This window comes from Hydra viridissima, unplaced genomic scaffold, assembly GCF_058129835.1.
Source record: "Hydra viridissima isolate aposymbiotic clone 2 unplaced genomic scaffold, HvirCarnegie_v1 scaffold_1, whole genome shotgun sequence".
Classification (NCBI taxonomy): Eukaryota; Metazoa; Cnidaria; class Hydrozoa; order Anthoathecata; family Hydridae; genus Hydra; species Hydra viridissima.
In genome coordinates, this window is record NW_028324300.1 from 5,812,501 (window position 1) to 5,832,071 (window position 19,571).

A 19,571-nucleotide genomic window follows, 5' to 3' on the forward strand; every position below is an offset into this window, starting at 1 on the left:
AGAGGCTTTACTAAACCACAATATTTAGGATGTCAGCATCATATACTGGATCTCCTTTTAAAACACGTTTTGGATCATTTTGTAAATTGTAAATCAACAAGTCCTGGTTTTGATTATAACATAAACTTGGGATGGCGAGATGACTTCAAATTCCTTTATGAGTTATGTGAAGCTTTTAGTTACTTTAAGAATCATAAAAAATTACCAAAAATTAAGTGGCACAAGCTTCCTCCATTGCACAGTGCCAGATGGAACTCTAGAGCATCATATGTTCTTCTTGCCTATTTTCTTATACCAACATGAAGGTGTGAACTTGAAAGTGCAGCAACTTTTATTGCAAATCAATGGAAAAAAACTTTGGTTTAGCAAACAACTATTTGATGATAAATCATATGACTATATGCTTGATGCATTGACTGAAATTAAGTGTACAGCTGCTTTAAAGTGCTTTATGAAACACTTGAGCAAAGAAGATAGTGTAGTTCATATTCCAAGAACAAACATCATTGCTGAACGAGGTGTTAAATTGATGGAAGATCTCCTTCAAAATTCAAAATAATGGGAATATGCAAATGTGAACTTTATTGGAAAGAATGACCTGTGAAGCGTTAAAACTAACTTGCTGAAAATAATTACTTTTATTGATCCACTTCAATGATATGTAGTTTATAAATACTAAATATAATTTAAATTAGTTTTATTTATTTTTGTGGCTGTTCATAAATGGGTTGGAAATAAGCTTTATGTGTCCTCATGTTATCTATGAATCACATTAATATCAAGGGGGGGGGGGGGATTTTTTGCAACTAGACTACCATTAAACCAGTTTTTTTTATCGATTACTCAACATTTCTCAGGTTATAGAAGTATGCCCACAACAGATTCAAAAAATGTCATAACCCTAAAATATATAACATAAAATGTGTAGAAAATATATATAAAATATGTTTATATACATATAAACGTACGCCTATATATATATATATATATATATATATATATATATATATATATATATATATATATATATATATATATATATATATATATATATATATATATACATATATATATATAAATATATATGTATATATATGTATATATATACATATATATATATATGTATATATATGTATATATATATATATTTTATATATATACATATATATATATATATATATATATATATATATATATATACATATATATATATATATATATATATATATATATATATATATATATATATATATATATATATATATATATATATATATATATATATATATATATATATATATATATATATACACACACACACATATGGCTATTTCCATGATGGAAGAGATAAATTTTGTGTTTAAGGTGGTACATCCCCATTAATTTTAAAATTTTTTAAAAAAAATCAATTTTTTGAAAATTGGTTTTTTAAAATCAAAATTTTTCATAGAACAATATTATTAATTTTTTTTTTAATAAATAAATAAGGAAGTGTGTACAATTATGTGTTTTGTGGCCATAATAAATTGAGAAGTCCGTAGCAACGCCATAGCAACGCATTTTAAAACAAAAAATGTAAACTTGCTCAAGCTTATAAACATCAATAACTCTTTTCTACTGCAGCTTGTTTATTTTGTTCTTCATGTTTATTTTAAAAGCTATAACTTGAACTACTAATGCGAACATGTATCAAATGTATCGTGCTTGCATGCTGTTTTAATTTGTTAATGTTCTTATAAATAAATAGCTAAATAAGTTTTGGGACGTTCTATTGCTCGAACTAAAAAAAGAAAGTTTTCTTGTAATCAACACCTAAAATCTTCAAAGTTTATTCAGCTTGATACATCAATTTCTGATCCAAGTTTATCAGCAAGCTCCAAAAAAATAGTAAACACTGAAATATCTGGAAGTCAAAAAAATTACAACATCATTATAAACTTTAATATTTTAAAACTAATGGTTAGTGAGTTTAAATGCCCCGAATGTGGAAATGAAGTTTGTTTAGAAAATGATTTAAAAAGCAAAAAAGGTTTTTGTTTTTATTTAACCTTACAGTGCCTTTGTTGCCAATTTAGCAAAGGATGGCACACGTCTCAGTTTTCTACTAAAAAATCTAAAAGTACTCCAGGTGTTCCTACTGCATCAGTTAATTTTCAAGTCGTTACTGCTTTTCGTGAAATTGGTAAAGGTTATCAATCTATATGCAAATTTGCTGCATTAATGAACATGCCATCTCCTATGAATTTTAAAAACTATAGTGCAATAAATAACAATTTGTTAAATATTTATAATGAAGTTGCTTCTGCAAGTATGTCAAGCGCAGCTAATGAAACCAAACATATTATTTCTAAATCAAGCAATGTTAATGATGTTTCTGCTTGCCAGGTTTCTGTTGATGGTACCTGGCAAAAGAGAGGCCATCAATCTTTAAATGGTATTGTCACTGCAATATCAAGAGAGAATGGAAAATGTCTTGATTCAATTTTGTTAACTAAGTTCTGCAAAGCTTGTAGTTATTGGAACAAAAAAAAGTCAACACCAGGTTATCAAAATTGGAAAATAAATCATGTTTGTGAAGCTAACCACAATAAATCATCAGGATCCATGGAAGCTTCTAATGCTGTTTCAATTTTTCAACGGTCAATTGAAAAGCATGGTTTGAGATATGAAGGATATATTGGAGACGGTGACAGCTCAGCATATAATGATGTTGTTGCAAGTAATCCATATCCAGGTTTTGAAATAAACAGACTTTATTGTGTTGGACATTACCAAAAGAGACTTGGAAATCGTGCGCGTAACCTTAGAGTGACACTTAAAGGTCAGTTTCTTTCAGATGGAAAAAAAATAGATGGAAAAGGTCGACTGACAGATAAAGCCATAAATACGCTTCAAAATTATTTTGGTATGGCTATCCGTCAAAATGTGAATAACCTATATGCAATGAAAAAAGGTGCTTGGGCTGTTTTATTTCACAACAGTGACATAAGTGAAGAGTCAGAGAGACACAAATTTTGCCCACGAACTAGAACTAGTTGGTGTTTGTGGCAGAGTAATAAAGTAACAGGTGAAACAACATACAAAACTAAATTAAGCTTACCATTAGCAATTAAAGAAGTACTTATGCCTATATTTACAGATTTGACAAATGAAACATTATTATCAAAATGTTTGCAAGGACAAACTCAAAATAACAATGAAAGTCTGAATGCCTTAATATGGAAGAGATGTCCTAAAGATTTTTTTATTGGGAAAAAAGTTCTTGAGATTAGTATGAACTCAGCTATTATAGCATTTAATGATGGAAGCACAGCAGTTGAAAAAGTAATTAGTGCTGGAGGTATCGAACCAAGTATATTTATGCAGGAAGGACTTCGTAAATTGGACTGCAACTGAATTAAAAAAATGAATCACAAATCAAGTGCTAAAGGTAAAATAAGGAGAAAACAGCTTAGAGCCATCAAAAAAGGTTACATAGATATTGAAAAAGAACTGGAAAAGGACCCACAATATAATAGTGGAGGTTTTTAATTGGGCTCGTGCTTCTTTTCCTAATATAACGAACTTTTAATTTGTTTTTTGTGTTCTTCTCAAAATGTCATTTTTACCAAATACCTAAATTTTAAAACGCAATATTTTCAGTTTGGGACCATATGCTGACTTGAAATTTTCAGGGTGTTTTTGTTATAAATTAACTTAGGTAATGAACCAAAACTACAAATAAATATGATGTATAAGTATGTTTAAAATCTTTTTTTCTTGCTTTTTTTGTTAAAAATTTTCTTAAATATATAGAAAATTATTTTTAAAATGTTCTATGCATCTTTAATGCATGATTTTGGTTCATAACCTCTTCGTACCTTTTAGGAACATAGTGTGAAAATTTCAGAGTTAAAAGATATATAGAACTGGAGATATCTTGTTTTAAATTACACCCATATTTTGGCAATTCGTATGGAATAAGTGAGGCAAAAGTTGGGCAATCGAGATTTCTTATTTAAAAAAAAAGTCAACATACTTGTTTTAACTTGTGTATTGTAGTTTTAATTTTGTATTGATTATTTTAAGGAAATTTTTTAGAATGGGGGTGTACCACCTTAAAAATTTCTTTTTTCAAAAGATTTTTTTTCTTTAATTCTAGTTTAAACACCTTAAAATTATTGTTAAAATATGTTTTGAGTAGAAAATATTTGAACCGAGTAGATAAATTTGATGAATGTTAGCAACTGAAAAAAAAAAAAAAAAAATTCATTCTCTTTAATGACAATATGTTGAAATACTTTTAAAATTAAGAAATTTGTATAAACACGCTCTTTTGTTTTTTGTATTTTGTCATTTTTATTTGTCTATATCTATCAATGGCTTAAGTTATATTCTATTATAACTTTTTATGGTTCTGGCGACAAGATCATTAGATCTTCTATCAGATACCAAGTTTTTATTTAAATTAGTCTATATATCACGGATTTTATTGCATCACGAAAGCATATATCTCGGATTTTGATGTATTACGAGAACATATGTCATGGATTTTGTTGTATTACGAGAGCATATATCACTGACTTTATCATATTACGACTAATTAAATGTAAAACTGAAAAAAAAAAAAAAAAAAAAAAAACTGTTTTTTCTTTTTATTATTCGAAAAAGTGAGTAAAATTTGAGGGCGAGTTATTGCAATATTTTAAACAAAACATATCCATATTTTTGTTTAGAAAGAATCTTTGCGATTATATATATATGTCTTGAGTAAAAAAACTTTTACTCTTTAAAAATAATTCAAGTGTTTTTTTGTCACATACAGATCTGCAAAAATTTGGTTGCGTCACTGAACTAAAAGCTAAAAAAGTTTAATTATCACAATGAAATTAGGCTCTAAGGCGAGATTTTTTTAGAAACTATATATTTTAATGTAAACTTTTCATCATTACTAAAAAAAGATTGTTCAAAAAGCATTATATTAACTTATAGTAATAGTTTAAAAGTTGTTGCGTCACTGAATCCATCAACGGGATAATTAGCGTTTTATAAAATAGCGTCGTCCACGCAATGTGAAATCAGTTACAAAATTTCCGCATACTCAGCGTAGTTAAGGCGAGTCAGTAAAATTTTATCCGAGAATTCCAACAAAATTCCTAACTTTGACAACCTATAACTTAAGTTTTGAATGAGATGAAATAAATTTGAATTCAATATTTTTTATGAAAACTATATCTGCTTGTGTTTAAAAAAAAAAAAAAAAAAAAAAAAAAGAATGTGTGACAGTATTTTGGGTTTTTGTAAAGTGTATATTTGAGGTATTTTGCAATTTTGCTCTGTCGGTTTGCATCAAATTGACGTAAATGAAATTATAGATCAAAAGAGCTAGAACATTTGTAAAGTGTTTAAAGCTGATAATTTTATAAAAAACATGTTATTTTTACTCAAAATTAGTATGTTACCCACTTATTAAGTAAAAGTACTCAAAAAAAAGAGATGCTAGGAGTTGTAGCTCTTTTTCTTCTCTTTCCTCAATGAATTTTCTATTGTTTAAATGTCTTTGCAATAATTAAGATATTTCCAGCACCAAGCAAGGTTTAAATTAAAAAATAGAGTCCAAGAACATGAGATTTCACAGGTCTGGAAATTATAGCTATGCGCAAATAAACGTGTTTTTGCAATAAAATATCTAATGGTTTATTGCAGACCAGATATTGACCGGAAATATCTCGATTGTTCAAACCAATAACCGACTGACGGCAGTTTTTTGAAAAGCACCTTAACTACGCTGAGTAATGTTTGTGTTTGTAGTTTGCATGAAAATATGCGATTTGTCTCAAATGCATTAACAAAATCAATTCAAGCGTCTTCAATCAAAGCTGGATCTGAAATGATAAATAACTTTGTTTGTGAACCGTACACATACGATTGCGCCTATGACAAATGCGTTGCATGCAAAGGTATGAAACAGTTCGATAAACACTTGCAAACTGTTAATACATTAGGTTTCGAAGTATCCTGGGACGAGTGGAGAAAGCCTGAAACTAAAACATATGCAAACATTGAAAAAATTTCAAAAAAGTCTACTGTAACAGAACTCATCCAACACATATCAGCGATGCGTAATAAGTTCGTTAAACACGCATTTGTAAAGAAAAACCAATCAACAATTTTTAAGAAACTGAAGGAGGTTTCGATGAGTGTTAATTCTGAAATTGCGGTAATCCAAGTTGACTGGGCTGAAAACGCTTTCCATCGTGTTTCTATCAAAATGAACGTATTTCTATCAAAATGAACCACAAGCGGGTCATTTTGGTCAAAATCAAGTTTCTATCATGACCCTTGCAGTCTGGAACATTGAGTTAAAAACGTTTGCCATAGTTTCTGATTCAACTGATCATACTAAGTCTTCCGTTATACCGTACATTGACAAAATCCTTCACTTTATTCCTGATCAATTCAAAGAAGTACACATGTTCAGCGATAATGCCACTTCTCAGTTCAAAAACAAAAGCATTATGGCTGCAATGGTTGTGTTTGAAAAACATTTTCATAAAAAATTCTTCTGGCATTTCTTTGCAGCGATGCACGGGAAAGGAGTGGTTGACGGAATAGGAGCTACTGTAAAGCGAATCGCAGCCCTGAGAGTTATATCTAGTCAATACGAGATCAGGTCAGCAGCAGATTTTGCGTTAGCATTACAAGATTTGCAAATATCTGTAATTCACATGTCAGAAAACGATACAAGACAACAAAGAAAAATCAAAGATATATCAAAATCACATTATTTTTATGTTCAGAATGATAACGTTGTTCCAATGCTATTTTCACCTGAGTATAGTTAAAATTTATTAGAAAATAACAAAACTTTTTAAAATAATTTTAATTTCATCTTTTTGTTTGGTCACTGAACGTTGCGTCACTGAACTGATAGTTTTTTTTCTGTAAAATAAAATGATATGAAAACTTTGTTGTTTGTGGCTTTTTTTATGACTGCCTTATTGCCAAATGAACGAATTACAACAAAAAAATCTAATTAGTCTTGCAAGAATTAAAATTTCAGCGAAAACTCCATTTAAAAGTATGCTGATAAAAAACACTTTTTTCCGCGTTGCGTCACTGAACTCATGTTTTAATTTTTGCTATGTAGCAGTGTTATGTTAATACAATTGTGTTTAGTTTATATTATAAAATTTTAATTCAAGATTGATTTAGAGTAATATATATATATATATATATATATATATATATATATATATATATATATATATATATATATATATATATATATATATATATATATATACATATGTATATATATGTTACATTATTTACATAATGATAATGTGTATATACCTGTAAATAATTCAAAATGTATAAATACATAATAACTTATATTTATCAAAGTTATTATGTATGTACACATATGTATAAATATTTATACATAAAAATATTTTTGAATATGTCATATACATGTTATATTATATATATATAGCATATATCAATATAAGTATATATATATATATATATATATATATATATATATATATATATATATATATATATACATATGCATATATATATAATACAAAATGTGTATATAACATATATAAAACATGTGTATACACATATAAACATCTGTCTACATATATACATGTATATACACATACATACATATGCTATATAAATATATATTTATATAGCATATGTATATATTATATATATGTGTATATATAACATATAATATATGAATATGTTATATATTGTATATTATGTGTATATATAATATATAATATATGAATATATTACATATATAACTACAAGTAGCCTCCTCATCTGTAGTGGCCTTAAAGTCCTTGGGGAGGTGAATAGCATACATTTATATATATATATATATATATATATATATATATATATATATATATATATATATATATATATATATATATATATATATATATATATATATATATACATATATATATATATTTATATATATATATATATATACATATATATATATATATATATATATATATATATATATATATATATATATATATATATATAATACTATATAGATATATAATACTATATAGATATATAATACTATATAGATATATTATTTATGTCAACGAAATTCGTTTAATAAAAATCCAGCGTGGTAGTTTTTCATTTTAAACGCATGCGTACGAGCATTTAAAAACATTCTAGGTCTGCGTTTTTTTAAAAATTCAAAATGTTATTTTGAATCATCCGAAAGAACTTTAACGTACAAGTTGTTCGTAAATGAAAAAAGTGCTGTCAATTTTAGGAGCTTTTGGATATTTGTTTATATTGCAACCCCATTTATATTGGTACCAAACGAATTATATTTAAAATTATGGCTAAGGGGAATAAGAAAATTTTTAACAGGAAAAGAAAAAGAACGAATCAGCATCTTCACAACAAACCCAAGAGATTCAGAGACTTGGTGTAAGTATCATTTAGACAGAGTTCATGGTGTAAATACTTATGTATAGCAAGTGAATCTTTCTGTTGCAGTCTTTAACATTTTGAAACCAACTTTTACTGATTTATCTTCAGATGATTTACTAAAAAAATGTCTCCATGGTAAGACCCAAAAGGCCAACGAGGCACTCAACCAGATTATTTGGAGACGCTGCCCAAAAAATGTTTTTGTGGGTAGAGTGGTCTTAGAGTCTGCAGTTAATTCATCTGTTATTGAATTTAATGAAGGGCCTAATGGAATCCTTTCTGTACTAAATAAATTTCATCTAACAGGATATGCTACCCCTATGAAACTTAATGAAAAGAAGAAAGAAACTATAGAGCGGTCTCTTCAAAAGTCCACTGACCGTTTCAAAAAGAGAAGAAAACAACTAAGAACAATTAAAAAGGGTTACTTAGACAAAGATGATGAAGAAAAAAACTCGAAATATATTCTTGGAGGGTTTTGATGTTTTTTGTGAACTTTTTATGGTTTTGTTCTTTTGTTTTATATATTTGTTGTTTTCTCAGAATAAAGTTTTGCTTCGAATAAAAATCTTTAAAACATGATAACTTTGGACTCGTTTAAGCTTTTTATCTAATTTTATTTTTGATTTTTCACATAATTAAAAAGGATCCGGATGAGAGAAGGATATATAAAATAAAATAAGGAAAGTTTTTTTTTATGAGACTAATGTTGGCCACTTGTCCACCAATTTTTCTATGTTTGTTTCAAATCTTGTAACTTTTTATATACTGTGAATAATATAAAATGCTTCTCTCATCCGGATTAATATAACTCAATTAGTATATACACCAATTTTCAGCTTGACATGATAAGTATTTTGATTGCTAGCTTGTCACAAAAAATGCTAGTTTTTTCATTCATTTTTTAAATAATTGGCTAATCGAGACATTTTTTTTTTTTTTAAGTTGATTTTTGTAAATAGTTTATAGAACCACATTTTTGGTGAAAAAATTAAATCAAAAACTCTTTGCTTTCAAAAGTTAGCCTTTTCTGTGGAGGACCACCTTAAGACCAGCCCAACCATGGGCGCCGGCAGGATTTTTTACAAGGGGGAGCAAAATAAAATTCAACAGTGATATTTCAAAAACTACATAAATGCATTAACTAATCAAGTCATTTTATTAGACCAGTGACAAAAGAAAATTAAAGAAAATGTAAAAATAAAAACACAAGTATTAAATCATTTTTATTCAGTAAATAGAAATTGTAGTCGTCTGTGTTCACTGCCAAACTTATTTACAATTTGTTCCATAAATTCAGATATTCTGGAGCGTATTTTTTCACGATGCACGCTCAGCATGCAAAGGCTCATAATGCTAATGCTAAATTATACTTAATAATGCTAAATTATATAGTAATATAATGATTAGTTAAAAAACATTAAATGATTTATGAAATACAAATTAGACATATTCCAAAAAACAAAGCAAAAATTAAAATACAGCAGGTTAATGCAAATTAATCAAATTAAATATATACAATCATAGCAGCCGAGAGAAATTTTGGGTCCTGGGGAAGTTTTCTTAAGGGGCCCTCACTATGATCAATTATATACCCAGGACCAAAAGAAGCGTGCTCTGGTCATTGAAAATTAAAAATAAAAGTTAAATCTTTTAAAAGTCAAAACTATTTAAATCTTTTAAAAGTTATTTTAAAAAATTATTTGTACACACACGGGGCCTCGGGAATCTTCCCCGTCCACTCCCCCCCCCCCCCCTTTCAGCGGCCATGTATATAATTATAATAATTAACATTTAGGTAGCAAAAAACACAAGTATTACTAAAATGAATATAACACAATATATTAGAAAAAAAATAAATAGAAATACAATACAAACAAGAAACATTTTGCCAACAAACAAAAAAACAACAGCATAAAAAAGTAAATGAAACTGACACATTAAAAAATAATTTAAAAAATTTGATTACTGCATTCAATTCTTTCTTCGTTATTTCGAAGTTTATTTGTTTGCGTAAGGACTTTGTAATTGTAATTCGATTTCTTTTTTTTTATTATTATCATTTCCTTTATTTTCCTTTTTTTTTTCTTCTTCTCTTCTTTTTGGTTTCTATACTTCTCCTTTAACTATTATTTTTTTCTACTTATTTTTTTTTTATTTTTCCATGATGTATTTCTATTTTTTTTTTTTTAAACTTTCATTCAAACATCTTTTTTTTAAAATATAAAATATGCCTTTGTAAAAAAAGCTTCCGCCATCGTAGAAATTATTGCATTTGATAGTAATATTTCATTTAAACTGTAGTCATTTACATTACGGTGAGTAAACTATAAATGAGTTAAATTGATGAGATATCGAAATAAAATCTTTTAACAGTTAAAAGAAATTATGTGAATATTAAAATTTGTCATTTTGCTTTTCCAGGTGGGGGCAACTGCCCCCACTTGCCCCTGCCTGCCGGCGCCCATGAGCCCAACTAAGAAACTATAGCCGAAAATGGTCTCTAGCTGGAGATGCCGGGCTGCTATTGTATTTGCAAGAGTTTTCTCAACGTATCAAAAACAAATAATATTGAAAAGTTAGTTGATTATATTCAAAATAATACAAAGGGGTCTGGAGTACGAATTCATATTACTTTTAATAATTTTCTGATGCCATCAAGTAGTCAAATCGTAGAAAATAGAGTGTATGATAAAGAGACAGTTGATGATAAAAAGTGACATTGACGAAGTCAGTATAACATTCCACAGCTTTGATAAGATTTGTTCAAAACTTGTGTTACAATTACTCTCAAAATTGATGTAATTTAGTTGCCTCAAAAAAAAAAAAGATTACTAACAAATTCGCAGTTGGTGGATTGAAAATTGAGACAAAGGTTTATCAATACTTTCAAATGAAAATAAGATCACAAATGAACCTGGTTATCACAAAATTTCTGTTGACTTCGCGCAAGATCATGATAGTAAACTTCTACTTTAAATTTTGGTTTAAACATTTTTAAAGTTGTTCAATTCAAAATGAAAATTTGAAAATATTTTTCCCACTAAAAGTATTAAAAACTGTCAGTGGGAAGGAAATTGGGTAATTCTAAATAGACCACGAGAGCTATTTGAAATTGCTACGGCTTGTAGGAAGATTAAATATATTTAAAAAATAGCCACAAAATTGGTCCAAGGTACAACATGGTGTTATCCCTAACAAAATAGCGTTGTACTCAGAGCCACGTTTTTTTCTTCATAAAAATAAAATAATGCGAAGATGAATTAGGCAAGTTGAAAATTAAAAATTTTGATGAGAAAAAGTTTGTTTCATTAGAGTCATCATGTTGAATAACTTGAAAAATGCAGCTGAGAATCAAATAAAAAATGGAACCTTCCTAAAGAAAAATATGCATATGAAATTATTACGAAATTACATATTTTTACACAAAAATACAATAATAAATACGATGTTTTTTTGTTCGAAGAAATTTCAACATTTTTAATCATTGCGCAAAAAATGTAAACCTTCTTCGAAATTCTTTCTGTACAAAACAATAAATGATGGGAGCTGCGACTGAGTTTAAAAATGCCAAAAATTTTATAGCGAACTCTAAATAAGTTTTAGTAACAGAGTTCTCGAAGTTTTTTGAGAAACATTTTTTTTGGCAGAAAGCAGTTAGCACATAATAAATAACCGATGGTGTCCAAAAAATGGCGTAGCAAATTGTTATTATAATAGAAACTATTGTAAAACTTCTAACATAATCCGAGTTGCAGTTTGTGTTAAATGTTGTATTAACTTCGTTTTGTCCATTGAATGTTACAGCTCTACCAGAATCTAATTCAATATCTGCTATATGTTTAACAACGTATTTATAACAAAACAATATTACAAGATAAGGAAAAAAACAATTGAGTACAAGCATCGTTATAGTCCATGTACTATTTTGGTGGTAACCACATAAGTTATTTTGGTAAGTGGAGTTTTGTGGGGGTGGTGAATCTGCTGTAAGAAAAGGAATTATACATAAACTAACAGCATAAATCCAGGATAGAATTATAACAATTGTAACTGTTTTTAACTTAACCAATCTTTTATATCCAAACACAAAAGTAGTTGCAATATATCGGTCTAAGGCTATCAGTAGAACACACAAAATTGACATGTAAAATGTTATCATGTATAAAAATCGAAAGCAGCTACAAATAACACCTTCCCAAAATCTACTTTTAGTACCTTGCTTTCTTATTGCATAAAGGGGAAATACTAACACTCCTTGCAACAAATCCACTACCAACAAGTTAATAATAAAACATGTCGAAGGTCTTTCTGATATTTTTGTTGTCGCTCTTATAACAGCCAAAAATATTGCATTAATTGTGATGGCAACTACCGAAAGCAAACAAAGAGAAGCAACTGACAACGATTTAAACGGTTCGTTCATTCCAATCATTAGGGCAATTGTTCGTCTTCACTGTCAATTGCAGAATGTTATCTTCACTGTCAATTGCAAAAATTACACATCAAAAGAGCGCATTGAAAGTGTTAGTTTGTAAAAAATCTCTCCTCAAAGTGTACGTAATTAATTTTAAAAAGTTCAAAAGATTCTTTGAAAAATATTTTTAAGCTTTTTATTACAAACCAGACTTTACCCCCTGTGTCTAGATTTTATACTAAATAATATATTATAAATAACAAAAATATGATTACGAAAAAATCATTTATGTATGATTTTTATTATTTACAAATTTTAATTTCGTAAAAGATGTTTCTGTAAAATTTAATTTGCTATCAAAAAAGTAATAGAAAATAAAATGCTTAAAATAATCCTTTAAAAAACAAATAAAGACATTGTCTCATTTTTTAAAAACTCAAATAAAAAAATATCACAATTTAACGAGGAAGAAAAACTTAAATTCTAATGAAATGCAAATAAATATATATTATGTATTAAATCATATCATCATAGTTATTTACATGTGTTTACATTTTCATAGAATATTTGTAAAGCTCTGGCTCAAAAAACATCATTCGCGGTTCACTATTTTGTTTTTTGTGAACTTTATTAATGTCTGCTTTCCGATTGCTTTTCAAAAATTCTCTGCATGCGGGCAAATATTTATCAATCTTATAATGATTAGATTAGTCAAAAAAACAATTTAATAGACCAGACCAAACTATGTCTAAATACACAATTATAATATATATATATACTTTATATTCGTACTTTTAAAAAAAGAATTTTAGCAATTAGGATTTTCATCCTTTTTGCTTTTGTTTCTTACTTTTGCTACCTTGAAAGCGATGGTAATTTGAGTTCAGAGGAGGGAGTGCAAGTTCAGAGGAGGGAGAAAAGTTATTGCAAGTTGTGATCAAAGTCCAACATCATATATTTTAAAATATTTCTCCCTTATAAATAGCGATGATGAAAAAAAAAAAAAAAGGTATAAATATTTAAGCTATGATGCTAAACTTACCAAAACTTTTGTAATGGAAAAGCGCTTTTGTTTTGCTTAAAACTAAAAGAAGTTGACCCTATATTATTATAATCAGTTTTCTTTTTTATTTATTGGATGGAGAACACATGGTACTTCATTTACTGAACAAAAATAAACATGAAAGTACTCAAGATATTGAAAGTTTTCATTTCATGGAAATGTTTTATGCTTTTCTATTAAAAACTTAAAATGTTTACTTTATTGCTGTTTAAAAAAGTCTAGTTTTGTTAGTGGCTTGATATTTCTTGTATGATATTTTTTTAAAGGGCTTTCATATTTGTTTTAATACCTTTGATTAGCAGTTTTTTTTGTGTTTTTTCTTCTTGTTGCTGTTGTTGTTATTGTTGTTGCTGTTATGTTTTGTTTAATGTTAAGCTTTAAGCTATAAAGTTCTCTGGGTTTGTTCTTCCTGTATAAACAAGTTAACAATATAAAGTTTAAATCCAAATTACAGAAAAGCTCTACATGAATTGATGTACAAAAGGGTAGGGGGTCTGGAAAACGAAATGTTCCAGTAAAAATCTGGAATTTTTTTTTTAGCTTGTCAAAACAAATTTTTTTATTTTCTTTATAAATTTTTTTAAAATTGATTTTATGCGGGTTTTCAAATACCCATATAGTTAAACATTGCTTTAAAAAAAAAGGACCGTAAGCATATTTTACGATTTATTTCATAATATCTTTCTGTTATTAACAATACTTTTTTTACTGATTAATATCAAAATATCTTTACATTGATAAGGAAAGTTTTTGAAAGTAGCAAAATATAAAAAATTGCAGCAATACAAAAATTTTTGACACCACAGATAATTTTTTTGCTATAAATCTTTGTTTTAAGTTTAAACTGAGTGCTGGTAAAAGTCGCACACGAATTCGAGTATTCCATTCCCTCGTCCTCCAGACGAAGCTGAACGAAGCAGGCAAAAAATCTTGATAATAATTCCTAAATATGAGTGGGTGTCAAAAATGTTTGTGTACAAAAACTTATTTGTAAATTAACAATTGTAAAAACTTAAATAAAAGTTAGGCGCTAATAAACAATGCACTTTCAAATCGTTTTCCGAACTTAATTTATGTTTTTCAAAAGATAAGTAAAGTTCGGAATAAATTAATGCGATATTTGACATCGATATTCGCGAGCAATATTGCTTTCTTCTGTGGGAACAAAAAGTTGTAAAATTTTTGTGTAAAGCATCTGCCGCGATTCTTTCCCTCCTCAACAAAAGTAACTTCACTCTGAACAAAAATTTTCTCTTCACCCAGCAAGCACACTTAGCGTTTCAACGTTGTGTGCTTGCTGGGCACCTGTATTTCGTTCATTTTTGTCTGTTTAGATGTTACTCTTTAAATTTCGTTGTAATTCTGATCGAAACTATTTATTTATTCTTTAAAATGGGACTTGGTTCTCAAAGAGTTTGGGTTATACAAAAGTTTATTCTGCTCTTTGTTTCTGAGCAGAAACTGCTAAAGAGGGCATTGTTCGCGTACTCACTCAAGTATTCAAGTGACTCACTCAAATGTAGCTTAAGGCTACGTACTCAACACTAATGTCGTACAACTAAATGCATATTTAGTTGTACGACATTAGTGTTGAGTACGTAGCCTTAAGCTAGTACTCAACAGCTTACTCAACTCAGAGCTAATTTTACTATGCTATTCTCAGAAAATAAACCTTATAATACCTATATAAGCTGGAGTTTAAAGTGCAGTGGAGACAAATGACTAGCATCAACTTCTTTTCCAAAAAATTAAAATTCAGTCTACAAAAATTTAGACCAGGTACTTCAATTAGGACCAGTTAAACCGTTTATTTGTTTTCAAATTGTCTTTGATTGAAGCTTCTGCAGAAGCTTCAATAAAAGAAAAAAAAAAAAAAAAAGCTTGAAACATGTTTCAAGTTTTTTTTTTTTTTTTTTTTTTTTAGAATTTGGAATAACATTTGAGATGCATTTTTTATTGCTGTTCTCTTTTTCTTAATTTAATTTTAAAAACTGTTTTGCCATCTCTTCATAAATAAAATAATCTATTTTAAAAAGTTTAAAATAGATTATTTTGTTTATGAAGAGGTACCAAAACAGTTTTCAAAATTGTTTCATATGAAACATTTCCTATGAAATGTTTCTTATGAAATGATGAATGTTATTTCTTTTTGAATATCGAAACAAAAAAACTCTATGCACGTTTTTCTACTTTATTTGTTTTTTGCAGGATTTGGTTTCTGAAAATCTCTGAATTCCTTTAACATCAACGCATTCTACAATATCGCATTCTACAATAGGGTGTTCCCATAGACACGTGACTTTGAAAATTTTGCCATTATGAGAGGATAAAAATGTAAACAAACTGTTTGCGGTATTCATTTTAAAAGTGATTTGTAATTGTTTTAATTTGATTTCGGTATCAGCGTGTCTTAATAATCAACTTTCCATTTGTATAAACCTTTTTTTAATTTAAATAATTTAATTTTTTGAATAAGCATAACCAAAAAATGAATATTAGGCAAAGGTTTGGAAGATGACCCAAATTATTGCAGTATTTCTGCATTAGTTTGTTCTACCATTAAGAAATCTGTTGAAAAGATAACACATCAAGAACCAAGTGTATATTTTAACAAACTTAATAAATCAAAATTAAAGGCAGCTATCTTAAAACTAATCCCTGAATATGCTCATGCATACTCTACAAAATCTGATCATCTTAAAGTACCTTTTATGAGTGGTTTATATTATTTAGATGAAAAAAACTCTTAATTACATGGAGTTGAAATCTTATTGTGAATTTATTTATCCTTGTTTAAATTTAACAACTGAGCAAGAAGTTAAAATAGAAAGCTTGACACGATTACAATCAAGTTCTAGTTGTTGGTACCAATATCGATGTAGTCGAGTAACTGCATCTGTTATGAAAGATGTGTGTCATTCTGATATTGAGAGTCCTTCGCTATTTGTTATCAAAAAGATATGTTATCCTGAAAAATTTCGAAGCATCGCTACTGATTGGGGAGTTTCTCACGAAAAAACTGCTAGAGAAAAATATATAAATCGTATGAGTGCATGTCACGAAAACTTTAAAGTTCTTGACTCAGGTTTACTTATTAATGCAGATTTTAGTTATATGGGTGCGTCACCAGATGGTGTTGTTAAGTGTTCTTGTTGTGGGAAAATATGTTTAGAAATTAAATGTCCATACAACCTTAGAAACATTATATTAAAAGTTACAGTTGAAAATGAAAAAACTGGTTATCTTTATTTAGATAAAAGTGGTGAACTATCACTAAAAAAAGACTATGCGTATTACTATCAAGTTCAAACTCACTTTCTTGTTACTGAATATGAATTTTGTGATTTTTTTTGTATGGACAGTGAAGGATTTTTTAATTCTTAAAATTCCTCGCGATGAAAATTTGATAGAAAAAATTCTTAATGTATCAACGGAGTTTTTTAAAAAGGGTTATCCTTCCTGAACTAATTTCAAAGTTTTATAGTGAACCTGAATACATTGAAAGTAATGTTTTATCATTTCAAGATAAGATTTGCTACTGTCACATGAAGCCTGAAAAATCTCATATCTGGTTGCTTTTTTTAGTTAATGAACAACCAAACACTCTACAAATAGAAACCATATCAATATTTAATATATATATAATACCTATTATGTAATAAAAATAATATTTTATAATGTTTTATAAATAAAAAAACGCTCGCAATTAAAATCTATTTAAAATTCTGCACAATTAATTTTTTTATATCAGCTTTTTTATATCGGCTTTGTTTACAATTTTAACCTCTCATAATGGCAAAATTTTGTCTACGGGAACACTATATCGCATTCTACAATATTGCATTCTACAATATCGCATTCTACAATATCGCATTCTACAATATCGCATTCTACAATATCGCATTCTACAATATCGCATTCTACAATATCGCATTTTACAATATCGCATTCTCAATATCACATTCTACAATATCGCATTCTAAAAAAAAGATAATGAGCAATTGCTTTTTCTCAGTAATTGGTCAGCTTTACGTGAATAAAAACTTGAGCAGTTTTCCTGATATTTTTATTCGCGTAAAGGTAAGCAATTTACTCAGTAATTGCTCAATTTTACGTGAATAAAAATTAAAGAAAAGCTGTTGAAGTTTTTATTCACGTAAAGATGACCAATTACTAAGTAAAAGCAATTGCTCATTTATTCACCCGGTCTAATATTCAAATAATTAACTTGATTTGTGTTCATGATGAACGAAGATGATTTTGTATTCTTTTTAATGTTGAAAATTCTACACTACAATTCGTGCAGTACTTACAAATACTTACAAATATTTTTTAAAGTTGTAATTTTGTTGAGGAACGCGCATTCGATCTGACTCAATACAGCTTTTCGCAGTTCCGATATAAGACTAATACGAGCGCAGAAATGGAAGTAAAAATGTAAACAAACGTTATTTTAACAGTGACTTCATCGAGATTTACCAAGCAAAAGTATTGAACCAATACCATAAGTATTTTGGTTAATGCCTATTTAGAGCGACAAAAGCGAAGAATATAGTTTTCTTTTGAATTGTTTTTTACAAAATGGATACAAGATATTCTACGACTTTAGTTGAATTTCGAATGTGCAGTGAGATATCTTAAAAAAAAATGAACGCAACGATCGTGATTTTTAAACGTTGTTATCAGTTAAAGCATCTGCATATATATATATATATATATATATATATATATATATATATATATATATATATATATATATATATATATATATATATATATATATATATATATATATATATATATATATGTATGTATGTATGTATGTATGTATGTATGTATGTATGTATGTATGTATGTATGTATGTATGTATATATATATATATATATATCACGGCTTCACCGCCTGGAGTTTTAAATGTGAAGTGACAACTTTTGCACAAAATTTAAATGAAAACAACTTTTATTTAAGTAAATATAAAAACATTTGGATAACCTTCATGACATTTCAAATAAAATAAATTTAACTATTTTATTTTTTAAGTTCTCATGCGCCCTAAATCTTTGGGCACCCCTGGGTTGTAGCTCACTAAGCTCAATCGATAAGGCGACACACTCATTGAAGAGGTCATCCTATAATTTCCTAATGGATCGGCGAAATTCCATTAGAATATTATTTGCTAAATCCATTTGCTAAAGTTTAGTGGATTCATGTCTGGTGAGTTAGGGGAGGCCACAAGTCTTTATCCCAGAAGTTAGTAAGACATGTACCAAAAAAAAATTTGCGTGTATATCTTAAAGGATATTTATTCAACTTTTATGTTTTGATATTGAATGTTGTATATTTTGAAAGTAAATATATATTAATATTCTTAAATTTTACTAAATTTGTGAAGTTGTGTACGTGAGAAACCGCGCACTTTGCGTTTTACACTCGACTAGGGAATATCATCGGGTCCCGTTCGGCCGCCGAACGGGTAATCTCAAAAAATTTTTCGGATCCCGAACCCGTTCGGGTATAGACCCGTTAAATACCCGATAACCCGAAACAATGATCAAACGGGTTATCGAGCACCGACAGCTAAGGAACCGAAACCGATAAATTATCGGGTACCCGTTCAGGTATTGAACTTTTTT

The 19,571-nt window shown here is 28.1% G+C and overlaps 4 protein-coding genes across 4 annotated transcripts; 3 read left to right on the forward strand and 1 right to left on the reverse strand.

Moving 5' to 3' along the window:
• Window positions 1–1,518: 1,518 nt before the first annotated feature.
• LOC145192410 (uncharacterized) lies at window positions 1,519–3,652 on the forward strand. The gene has a single exon (XM_090100104.1). The coding sequence runs from the start codon at window positions 1,957–1,959 to the stop codon at window positions 3,394–3,396; it is 1,440 nt and encodes a 479-aa protein (XP_089956230.1). The 5' UTR covers window positions 1,519–1,956; the 3' UTR covers window positions 3,397–3,652.
• A 2,662-nt stretch (window positions 3,653–6,314) lies between these two features.
• On the forward strand, window positions 6,315–9,105 carry LOC149893050 (uncharacterized). The gene is made up of 3 exons (XM_090088978.1): window positions 6,315–6,819; window positions 8,194–8,454; window positions 8,566–9,105. Exons 1-3 carry the CDS (start codon window positions 6,315–6,317, stop codon window positions 8,937–8,939), a joined length of 1,140 nt encoding a protein of 379 aa, XP_089945104.1. The 3' UTR covers window positions 8,940–9,105.
• Window positions 9,106–11,582: 2,477 nt separating this feature from the next.
• Window positions 11,583–14,032, reverse strand: LOC145187585 (dopamine receptor D1-like). The gene has a single exon (XM_090100115.1). The coding sequence runs from the start codon at window positions 12,890–12,892 to the stop codon at window positions 11,942–11,944; it is 951 nt and encodes a 316-aa protein (XP_089956241.1). The 5' UTR covers window positions 12,893–14,032; the 3' UTR covers window positions 11,583–11,941.
• A 25-nt stretch (window positions 14,033–14,057) lies between these two features.
• Window positions 14,058–17,395, forward strand: LOC149893051 (uncharacterized). Its single transcript, XM_090100126.1, has 2 exons — window positions 14,058–14,184; window positions 16,146–17,395. The coding sequence occupies exon 2, from the start codon at window positions 16,671–16,673 to the stop codon at window positions 17,319–17,321; it is 651 nt and encodes a 216-aa protein (XP_089956252.1). The 5' UTR covers window positions 14,058–14,184; window positions 16,146–16,670; the 3' UTR covers window positions 17,322–17,395.
• Window positions 17,396–19,571: the final 2,176 nt, after the last annotated feature.